The sequence below is a fragment of the Oryzias latipes genome, chromosome 3, assembly GCF_002234675.1.
Source record: "Oryzias latipes chromosome 3, ASM223467v1".
NCBI lineage: Eukaryota > Metazoa > Chordata > Actinopteri > Beloniformes > Adrianichthyidae > Oryzias > Oryzias latipes.
Window position 1 is genome coordinate 4,421,271 of NC_019861.2, and position 12,264 is coordinate 4,433,534.

The 12,264-nt window shown below is 43.5% G+C and overlaps 1 protein-coding gene across 2 annotated transcripts in view; it reads right to left on the reverse strand.

Annotated features, from left to right (window-relative positions):
• Window positions 1-510: 510 nt before the first annotated feature.
• Window positions 511-12,264, reverse strand: part of serinc4 (serine incorporator 4) — a 37,821-nt gene continuing 26,067 nt past the window's right edge. For both annotated transcript variants that reach the window (XM_023951918.1, XM_023951917.1), the window contains exons 3-11: window positions 11,371-11,549; window positions 10,781-10,860; window positions 10,568-10,661; window positions 9,703-9,914; window positions 7,304-7,399; window positions 5,463-5,589; window positions 5,274-5,386; window positions 1,674-1,827; window positions 511-1,587 (exon numbers count right to left, since the gene is read on the reverse strand). In XM_023951918.1, the coding sequence (XP_023807686.1) occupies window positions 1,380-1,587; window positions 1,674-1,827; window positions 5,274-5,386; window positions 5,463-5,589; window positions 7,304-7,399; window positions 9,703-9,914; window positions 10,568-10,661; window positions 10,781-10,860; window positions 11,371-11,549 (1,263 nt within the window). In that variant the 3' untranslated portion in view covers window positions 511-1,379. The remainder of the gene's footprint in view (window positions 1,588-1,673; window positions 1,828-5,273; window positions 5,387-5,462; window positions 5,590-7,303; window positions 7,400-9,702; window positions 9,915-10,567; window positions 10,662-10,780; window positions 10,861-11,370; window positions 11,550-12,264) is intronic.

Genomic DNA, 12,264 nt, shown 5'->3' on the forward strand with positions numbered 1-12,264 from the left:
AAACAAACACATAGCGGTGTTGTATTTTTTAAAGAGTAAGACTTTGCGGCTCCAACTGGGTTTTGGTTGGACAGAAATGGTCCCAAATGCCTTTTCGAGTATTAAAGACCCCTTTGTAGAATGGCTGACCTCACCTGATCCAGAGGTCAGCACTCTCTCCTAAAAACCAAGACGGTCTGTGTTCAAATCCCAACTGGGACCTTTCTGTGTGGAGTCCTCCTTGTTCATGAATGGATTTCCTCCCACAGTCCACAAACATCCCTCATACATTACCTGAGGTAAATTTTTACATGTGGTTGTCTCTCTGTCTGTGTAGCCCTGCTATGGAGGGACAAACCATCATGCATCATTTTCCCAACAGTAGCTGGAATGGGCTCCAGCCAGCTCCTGGTCCCAAAAGGGATTAAGCGAGTTTAGGAAATGGGTGGATGTCAAAGATACCATCAGTAATGGTGTCAATCAATGTTTGCGTTTGCTCTGAAATGTGGGAAAAATGAGCAGAAACACCAGAGAAGTGCAAACACCTTTATGATGGAGCAGCTTTAAAAACATTTGATGTAAAACCGGAAACGTTATCACTGCTCAGTTTCTCTTGTGGGGAAGGCAACAATAAGCATCATGAACACACAAAAGAGCAATGACGGCTCATCTAGAACCGATCCGTCTTTCAGCAGCAGACTTCATCTCTACATTCAGAGAAAGTCCGTCATTTCTGTTCCTGTTGGAGGTCTCTCACGGGCGCATTTTTCTTAGAATCAGTTTACACTCAACATGCAAAAATAGAACACTTTAGATTCTCCCTTTGAAGAGTTTTCTGTCTAAATGTTGATGTGTGGGTCTCAGAGAATCACCCCAGCGCTCCTCTGAGACAGGCGGGACCCTCAGCTTCCCGTCCTTTGTCACCGTTTCTGCTGCTTACTTCGTCGCAGAACGAACCCCCCACCCCATGAAGGTACAAAAATTTCGGCAAGCGAAGACGGGACAGGGATGAATGTAAGTTCTAAGCAGATGATGTTTTCTAAACTTTTATCCAGAATTTCCGGCAGCTTGTGAAGGATTTGTTGATGCTGGAAGGTGATAAATAAAGGTGCTGATCTGCAGCATCATATCAACACAAAGCCCCTCCTATGTCTACATTCAGCAAAAATAAAATCCCCATGAAATAGTAAACAATCAGACGTGTTCTCCTGGTACAGGATTCAGAACCAACTCCTGAATACTTCAAAACCGCAGTCCTCTCCTTTTCCAGGAGACTGGTCCCTTCAGGACCAGTTCTGCTGCCGTCCTCACACCGCCGGGTGTCTTTGACCCACCACCTCATGGGTGGGGGGATCAGAGCCCTCTCTTCGCATGGTTAGCTTCCCGATTCCCCTTCAGCGTCAGACGGTGACGCTAACGTGGCGGGAGGACGGTGGGCGACGTTTGATACGGGATCGTCTGGGTCTGGACTCGTTTTGACAGCTGCACAGAGGACCCAGCAGCAGCCACAGGTACAGAACCACGCAGGCCCAACAGGAAGTCATCTTTACCCAGAAGGTGGACCAGCTGCCGTGTGTGAAGGTGGTCTCCAGGACTGCAGACTCGTAGCTGGAAGCAGGGATGACAGAGTGCATTGATGATAAATGACTGGAATCCAGAAACATGAGTGAAACCAGGAAGTGGGACCAGCTCACCTGAACCAATTAGTAAGGGTCATCATGACGTAGAGTGAGGCCAGAAAGAACACAAAGTGAAAGAAGAAGTAACTGTAGGCCACTTTCTGTGTCTCGTTATGAATGACCTTCTGACAGCCTTTGTCTTCGTCGTCAACAACAAACTCCTCCTCAGCTGGAACACAGAAGAGCAGAAGAGAGATAAGATAAGATAATATAAGAGAAGAGAAGAGAAGAGAAGAGAAGAGAAGAGAAGAGAAGAGAAGAGAAGAGAAGAGAAGAGAAGAGAAGAGAAGAGAAGAGAAGAGAAGAGAAGAGAAGAGAAGAGAAGAGAAGAGAAGAGAAGAGAAGAGAAGAGAAGAGAAGAGAAGAGAAGAGAAGAGAAGAGAAGAGAAGAGAAGATAAGATAAGATAAGATAAGATAAGATAAGATAAGATAAGATAAGATAAGATAAGATAAGATAAGATAAGATAAGATAAGATAAGATAAGATCAGATCAGATCAGATCAGATCAGATCAGATCAAATCAACCTTTATTTATATAGCACTTTTTCAACAACATATGTCACTCAAAGTGCTGTGCATAAAATACAATAAAATTTAAAAACAAGATGACAAGACAAACCGTGCGACAACCCCCCCCCCCCCCCGCAAAAACACACACACACACACACACCCACACACACACACACACATCAATAAATAAATAAATAAATGAATGAATAAATTAAAAAAGTGATAAAATGATAGAATGTAGAGACCAGGCTTTGTCCTGAAGTGGGGAAACGATATTTTGGGGACATGTCCACACCAGCGACCCCCCAACCCAAGTTCAGGGAGAACACTACCACAGAACCCCCCAGATCCGATCAAAAGAGTCAGACCCAGGAGATCCCACTGCAGCGTCCCCGTTCACTGAGAAGGGTCAGTCACTGATGTGGAGGATCCCTCAGAGGAAAACACTGGAGTGTAATAAAATGTAAAAGGAATAAAATTAAAATATAAAATTAAAACATGGACAAAAAAACAAATAATTACATAAACCTCAATAGGCATATGAAATAGTAAGAGCGACTTAAAAATTAATAGAATAAATAAATAAATGTATTTACATACACATATAAAACTAGTTAAAAGAAAAATAAAAAAATAAATAATTAAAATATTTTAATAATAATAATAATAATAATAATAATAAATAAATAAATAAATAAATAAATAAATTAATAATAATAAAATAAAATAAATTAAAAATCCTAAAATTCAACTAAAAGCTAAATTAAAAAGGTAGGTCTTAAGCCTTCCTTTAAAAACATGAACAGTCTCTGCGGCCCTGAGGCTCCCTGGGAGGCTGTTCCACAGGCGGGGTCCGTAAAAACTGAATGAGGCCTCGCCGTATGTTTTTGTTCTTACTTTTGGAATAACCAAAAGGCCTGTATCAGAGGACACAAGATAAGATAAGATAGGACTTTACGGATCCCTGGGGGGAAATTCAGTTGTCACAGCAGCAAAAACAAGAAATATAGTAGTTAGAAAAAACAAAAAAGCATTAAGTAAGAATAAAATTGTAAAAATAGAAACTGGAGTGAAAGTACACATCAAAATAACAAGTCAAGTGGTAAAATAACAGCAGCGGTTTCAGCAGTCCAAGACCGTGTTGTTGTATAGCCTGACTGCTGTTGTGACGAAGGACCTCTGGTATCGTTCCTTTTTGCACTGGGGGTGCAGCAGTCTTCGGCTGAATGAGCTACTCATCGTCCTTACCGTCACATACAGAGGGTGGGAAGGGGTTGTTCCGGATGCTGGATAGCTTGGTCAGCATCCTATAGCATCCTCCTCTCACCTACAGAGTCCACTGAGTCCAGGGGACAGCCCAGCCCAGGACAGAGCTAGCTCTCTTCACCAGCTTGTCCAGTTTCTTTTTGTCCCTATCTGATGACATCATCTGCAACTCTAATTTCCGACCCATAGTGTAAATGTGGGCAAATCACGTCATTTAACCTGAATTTAACACTGAAGTTGACGAAAACTTCATTGAAGACGTTAGGAAATATCTTAATTCACACACAGACACAGAGAGAGAGCGGACAATTAGATAGAAAATAGAGATCCTATAAGTTACTGGAAAGATCTCATTTCTCATACCTTGCAGTGCTATAGAATGTAATTGGCCTGTTTCTATTTTTTTTATAGGCTGCTTCTGATTGGTGTACGAACACACCACCTCCTCTGCCTCATTGTGTGCCTGCGTTGTAAACGCGAATAGGTTCAGTAAACTCAAAATGAATGATGAAACTGATTACATAATATTTTTATTATCTTACTTAAAAATCACAAGTTATTGAGAACTTAGAATGTTTGAGTTGACACTTAACACTTTAAATTTAAACTATAACTTTTCTCTCATACACGACCCTCAAGGGGTCGAGGGGTCTCACAGACCTATGGCGTGTTGGGGGATCCCAACACATCAAACTCCACACAGAAAGCCGCTCTGTTACAGATCCTACTGGGGCCTACTTGCTCTGAGGCAGGAGCACTAACCGCTGTGCCACCTTGAAGAATTACTCAGCATGTGGGTGGCTTCACGTCTTAACGTTCATGGGCATATACAGTACGTTATGACGTCATCACGTCTCTTCACAAATCATTTTAGACACCAAGGTTTGATTTACTCCAAATGTTCAAGTCCAATAAAGATATAACTGTCAGGGTTGCATCGGCGTATAGGTTTCAAGCTAACTTTACTTGGTTGCTACTTTTGAGTTCTATGATTATAAAACTTTTGAGCTCATTAAACTGTTCCGGTTTACTTTCTGTGCCCATTCGCAGACACAGAGAGTCTATGATCAAGATGTCATTCATGTTAAAAATAAACGCTAGAAGCAATTGCGTCGCTTGAAAACTATAAACGCCACTCATCATCATTTATTCCTGAAATGTTAGAAATGAGGAAATTAGACTCTCAGAGTGTAGTTTCCATTGACATTACAGTCACTGGCAAATCACCTGCACAACTGCACCATTTGCTCTAGGGGTGTAACGAATACTCCATGAATCGATTTCTATTTCAACAATCTAACCAGATCAATCTGTCTGAGGGATGATATTAATCGAATCCAATTGACCCATACCATTAAAAAAACATTTTAAAAGGAAATCTACAATTGAGTTAGCCATTGAGACATGGTAGTTTTATTTAGCTAAAGTGTAAAAACAATCAACTGCATCGCAGCGGACAACAGATGTGTGATGGGACAAAAACTGATCATCATTCCAGTCCAATGTGTGGAAATACTCTGCATTTAGCAAAGAGACATGTGACCATACAGTGTGATAGAAACTATGAACGTCAGAAGAAAGGCGGCAGACACAAATTTGATGTGTGAATTGGGTTTGGTGTGAGCCCAGCATAAATCTACATATATGAGCCCTGGCTGCTCATTTCTATCTTCAGTAGAGGATCTGAGGTGGACTCCCCTGTCTTTCCCTCCCTTCAGTGTCAGCAGATGCTCTGCTGCCTACGGCAGAAACACCATCCATCCTCACTCTGTCCTCCTCCTGCTTCTTCTTCTGTGGTGTTTTGGTTGTCTCTTCAGAATAGCTGGGTGGCTACAAACCTGTGTCTTCCTCGGGGCAGCAGAAGCAGCAGGTGGCCTTCTGGAACTCGTATCGGTAAACCTTTATCATCCAGAAGGGCCCGAACACCTCAGCCAGGTAGGAGGCCTCGTTGCTGCAGGGAGAGAAGAGCGGGACAGTTGAAGGGGGGGTTTCTCTGGCTGCGTGATTTAGGATGGGGTTCTCCTCACCAAGCAAACAGGACGCAGCAGTACATGATGAAGGCTCCGATGACGGCCACAGCGTTGCCTTCGTTCTGGATGCCATCCTGTCCCACGTTGGGGTAACAGACAGTCATGTTCCTGCCCTGATGAAGCACTGAGACAGAGGAGAACATCACATGTTTGCCAAAGATGCAGTCAAAGCAGCCATGCTCCTCACAAGAGATTATCCATCCATAGAGGCATTTCTTAGGCAGAAATAGGAGAGGGGGGTCAAGATGACCCAACAGTTTTAGACGGATGTTAGAGAAGCAGCTGTGCTGCAGAGCTTTAGTCCAGCTTGGTGGAGGTTATGTTCTCCTCTGCTGACGAGGGGACCACTCTGTAGGCCAGTGTGTGTGCATGTGTGCGTGTTTGTGTGTGTGTGTGTGTGTGTGTGGGGGGGGGAAATAAGATGACTGAAACTATCAGATGTTTCCTCTGCCCACAAATGCTCCCCCCACATCGATGCTTCCATCACACCGACATGGAGAGATGCAGCAGACCCCAGATTTGACTGAGAACCTCCTTCCATCAGCAAGGGCATTAAAGATGAAACGTGGCTGGGTCTTTCAGCCTGACAACGATCCCAAACACACTGTTGCCTGGGTAACAAAAGAGGGGCTTTGTAAAAAGTATTCCTAGGTCCTGGAGTGGCCTAGCCAGTTTCCAGATCTCAACCCCATACAAAATCTTTGGAGGGAGTTGAAAGTCTGTGTTGCCCAGCGACAGCCCCTCCTCTGCTGCAGAGGAGATCTGCATGGAGGAATGGGCCAAAATATCAGCAACAGTTTGTGGAAACCTTGTGAAGACTTACAGAAAATGTTTGACTGCTGTCATTGTCAACAAAAGTTATCTAAAAAAGTTTTGAGTAAAATTTTGCTATTGACCAAGTGCTTAATTTCCACCATAATTTGTTAATAAAATCTTTGAAAATAAGAAAATGTGATTTTCTGGATTTTTATCTTATTTTGTCTCTCATAGTTGAGGTTTACCTACGATGAAAATGACAGGCCTCTCTCATCTTTTTAAGTGGGAGAACTTGCACAATTGGTGGCTAACAAAATACTTTTTTGCACCACTGGTCTGGGTTTGCATGTTTTTAAATAAGACTCAGAGTCACATGCCACTGTTAGAACATCACCCAGACTTTTTGTAATCAACCTTGTTTTGGATGTTGCTTTTTTTTCACATCTAAGGACTGTTTCAGCAGTAGCTCAGACTCACATGTCCATTCCCAACTCAATATATCATAGGTTTACAGTGTCTATGTCTCCTGGCTGCGGACCAAATAGTGCCGTTGTCGTGTTTGTGCGATGTTTTTGTTTCAAACACTGTAAGAAGATCTGTTTTGAAGCCATTGCAGTCTTTAAGGGAACACGTTCTGACATCGCTGAGCCGTCATTTTGTCAGGAATGCACAGAAAGAACACCTCTTTGTGTGATCCAACGGCAGGCCACCAGCTTTGCGGACAGCGTGTCTGAGCACACCACCTGTGGATGTGTGAGCAGGTGAGTCATAGCAATCAGAGGAAGGTTTGTGCGTATTGGCTTGTGTGCGAACTTACTGTATTTTGTTAGCCTGTACAGGCAGCAACAAAGTAATATCCTGAGGTAGGAGGTTTCTCTGTAATTATCTGATTTACAGATGGGAAGGAGACCTCTCATTTCTGATCAGCAAAACTGTACTTTGCCCTTTTCCAGAACCACAAACACTTTCCTGACGTGTTCATGCTCACTCCTGGACCCGAGCCATGGCTTTGATAACATTCTTCACATACACAGTGGCGTGTGTCGCGTGTGCATCTGCTCCAGGGGAAATGGTTAACATACCTTTTTCTGGAGGACGGCTGGAGAGAGCAGAAAAAGTCAAATACATGACATAACAGCTGATGATGGAGGCCTGGAGGAGTCCAGAACGGGGCTGTTCTGCAGGAGGAGAGACTACAGTCAGGAAAACACACACACACACACTAAAGAAATACACACAATGACACACACACGCACCATAAAGAAATACACACCATAACACACACATGTACCATAAAGAAATACACACCATGACATACACATGCCAGGAAGAAATACACACCATAACACACACACATGCACTAAAAAAATACACACAATAACACACACATACGCACCATCAAGAAATACACACCATAACACACACACACGCACCATCAAGAAATGCACACTATAACACACACATGCCAGGAAGAAATACACACCATAAAACACACACACGCACCATCAAGAAATACACACCATAACACACACACACGCACCATCCAGAAATACACACCATAACACACACATGCACTAAAGAAATACACACCATAAAACACACACACGCACCATCAAGAAATTCACAGCATAACACACACGCACCATAAAGAAATACACACCATAACACACACACACGCACCATCAAGAAATACACACCATAACACACACACACGCACCATCAAGAAATACACACCATAACACACACATGCCAGGAAGAAATACACACCATAACACACACACCATAAACACAAATACACACACCCCCACACACAAAGAAATGCACATACACACCATAAAGAAATACACAGCATGACACATACATGCCAGGAAGAAATACACACCATAACACACACACCTTAAAGAAATACACACCATGACACACACACCTTAAAGAAATACACACCATGACACACAGATGCACCAGAAAAAAATACACACCATAACACACACATGCACCATTAAGAAATACACACCATAACACACACACGCACCAGAAAGAAATACACCATAACACACACACATGCCAGGAAGAAATACACACCATAACACACACACATGCACTAAAGAAATACACACAATAACACACACACACGCACCATAAAGATATACACACCATAACACACTCATGTACCATAAAGAAATACACACCATAACACACACACGCACCATAAAGATATACACACCATAACACACACACGCACCATAAAGATATACACACCATAACACACACACGCACCATAAAGATATACACACCATAACACACACACGCACCATAAAGATATACACACCATAACACACACACGCACCATAAAGATATACACACCATAACACACACATGCACCATAAAGAAATACACACCATGACACACACATGCACCATAAAGAAATACACACCATGACACACACACGCACCATAAAGATATACACACCATAACACACACACGCACCATAAAGATATACACACCATAACACACACACGCACCATAAAGATATACACACCATAACACACACATGCACCATAAAGAAATACACACCATGACACACACACGCACCATAAAGATATACACACCATAACACACACATGCACCATAAAGAAATACACACCATGACACACACATGCCAGGAAGAAATGCACACCATAACACACACACAAAGAAATTCACAGCATAACACACACACACGCACCATCAAGAAATACACACCATAACACACACACCATAAACACAAACACACACACACCCACACACAAAGAAATACACATACACACCATAAGGAAATACACACCAAAACACACACACCATAAACACAAACACACACACCCACAATGAAAAAAAACACACACGGACCATGAAGAAATACAAATCCCATAACATACACTTATACAATGAAGAAATACACACACACACACCTGGAAGAAATACACACACCATAACATACCTGCAATAATACACACATCTCCACACACATCTCCCACACACGCACCCATGCCATGAGGAAATACACACCATAACACACACACATGCAGACATTCCCCCCTTTTTAATAAGGATGTTTTTAAGAGATGGTATATGCACGTGAACAATTTTGGAGGATTTTTGTCATTGTTTGTGTCTGTGTTTCAGAGGCAGGTACTACTTTACACAAGTGTGCACTTTTGCTGTCCCCGTTGGAGGAGAAGAATGAGACACATCACCAAAGAGGTGGAGAGAGCATCTTCCCTGCTCCTGAGTGTCTCTGACATTCCAAAGAAGACACATCTTCTATCCAGCCTCACAGTTTTGGGCCTTAAGTTAGCTACTGGTGTGGAATCAAACAGACATTCTTGATGTCTGTCTATTTCCTCTTGTTTTTAAGAACTTTTTATTTCCTAGCTCATCTCCCCCACTACTTCCTGTGTTGGTCTGCAGAGGTGCAGGTGTGCGTGCTAAAACACAGACTCACTCTGCTTCACGCATGGTGTAACAGCGATGAAGGACATGAGGCCGCAGAGCCCCAGGTTGACCCACAGCAGGACCTTGTTGAAGTGGCAGGCGATGGGATGCGTGTAGTACTTATACATGAAAGTGAAGGCCATGGTTGCAATCGTGTAGAAGAAGAGGGTGGCACACATCACAGCCAGGTACCAGCGCTTGTTCTCTGCAGCTCCAGTCAACCTGAGACATCCCAGAGATTTGGTTAGCAAGAAGCAGTTTTTGGTGAAGCGTTAATCAGTTGTTGTGATCAGCATCAGCTGGTAAAGGACAGCAGGAACCCCTTTAGCGCCTTTTTTTGAGAAGGCAGATCCACAACTGACTACACATGCTGCTTAGCTGGTCACTCAGTGAACTTGGATCGGGGTTAAAGTTCACGAGGGTAAAGTTCTGGCCCACATCTAACCATGTTTCTTTCTTTAAAAACTCAGGCACACGGAAGGAAACTTTGATTCTTCCTCCACGTGGATCTTTGCTGCAGCATCATTCAGCCTAGACAGGTGAGGGGAGCTCAGGTGTCTTGTCGAAAACGGGCAAAACACAATGTAAAAAGAAAAATATATATGTAAAAAACAAAAACAAATGTAGAGACAGAAAGCAACAAAAAGAAATAAAAGATTTACCAAAAAAAACTCAAAAGGCAAAAAAAAAACTGAACAGCAACATAAAAAAACAAATAAATCAGAAACAATTCCACTAAACAAACAGAAAGAAAACAAATCAAAGTAAACTAAAAGAAATCTAAGAAAAAGAAAAAAAGATAAGAACAAGTGCAGCTCATAACTGGAACATGATTCCAGTCCTGGTCGTCTTTCGTCAAGCCCCGCCCCACTCACCAGTTCTTGTTCCACGTGTGAGCAAAAGCTGTGATGAGGATTAGTTGGATCAGGATGAAGGCAAAGCCCCCCACCACACCAACATAATGCCAAGCTGTGAGAAGGCAGGATAGGACAGGTTAATTTTAGAAGAGTCACAAAGGTGGAGAGCAGGCAGCCCCCCAGCCTTGAACCATGCATGGGGCTGCTGCCCTCTAGGGGAGCTCCTGTTACCGTGCAGGAAGGACTCGGTGGGGATGAAGAAGGCGGCCGTGCACATGCCCAGCAGCATGATGAACTTCAGGAACCAGAAGCTGCAGAAGAGAATCAAATCTTCAGCAAATCTTCAGATGTTTGTGTGCAGAACGCCTTTGCTCTGACCTCAGAGGACCTGCAGGCCTCAGCCGCAGCTCTTCTTATGGTCTCAACAACAATGAAATCTGCTGTCAGGTTTTTCTACTGAAACTCTGACTGAGAAACAAGTCTGTACTGGGAGTCAGGGGTGGGGGGTCCTTCCCGTCTACCCCCAGCATGGCTCAACATCTGACCACAACAGGACTCCAGTTCATCAATTACACACTAAGACGCCTCAGAGAGCTGCGGCTTTCACAGAGACCCAGCAGAGAGGAGCAGCGGTCTGGTGAGTTAGATCCTAATCCGACTATAGTACTGATCAGCTGCGGAGGAAAGTGTGACGGGGGAGCTTTAAATAGCCCCCGACCCGTGGGGTAAGCACTTTCCCCAGCAGGCCGTGTTGGACGGATTAAAGCGATGCAGATGTGACTGTGAAGCTGTCCTAGTGTGAGCAGTGCGGGGGGACTGACCCGTTGTGAATGAGGGCTCTGAAGTCCTGAGTGGACTTCACGTCGACGAGGAAGATGGCCATCATCAAATAGAAGCAGGATGTGCCGAAGCAGACCCTGTACACCGCCGAGTAGCCCACCAGCATCTCACAGTGGCCCCCTCCATGCGCCTGGTCGCACACCACGTTGAAGAAAGGCACCTGAAACACGAACACTGGTTCTTCAGCAGAGAACAAGACAGACCCGAGAGGATGACTCCAGAGGGTGAGGAAGAAGCGGCGCTTCTCTGTGGAACAAAGAACCTGAACATTTCTGAGGAAAATGTTTAGTGAGTCAAAAAAGGGAAATTTGACTGTCCAGCAGCTTGAAGCCTCTGTCATCCATTTTTCTACTCTACTGGAGAAAGAAGCGAGAACTTTGGTTCTCTTGTGGAAGTGTGGACAACCTCTGATAAAATAAATCCTTCAGACTTTCTGGCTTTTAAGCAGGAGGTGTCAGAAAAGTTACCACAGGGATAACTGGCTTGTGGCGGTCAAGCGTTCACAGCGGCGACGCTTTTTGATCCTTTGATATGGACTCTTCCTATCATTATGGGGCAGTATTCACCAAGCTTTGGGTTGTTCACCCACTAATACGGAACGTGAGCTGGGTTTAGATGGTCGTGAGACAGGTTAGTTTGACTCTGTTTTAGAGTCACAAAAATCTGTGATTTATCTGCAGAGGCATGAAAAGACAGGTTATGAAGATGAAGCCAGTGGAGACAGACATGCACTGGAGGATGTGATTACATCCTTTTATTGTTGCTAGAACACCAGCTGCTGGTCTCTGTGTGCAGCCTTTTTTTGTAAAATGTTGCACTATAATACATGTTCTTTATGGCTCAGTTTTATGTTATTTTTCTTTATTGCAGTCAAT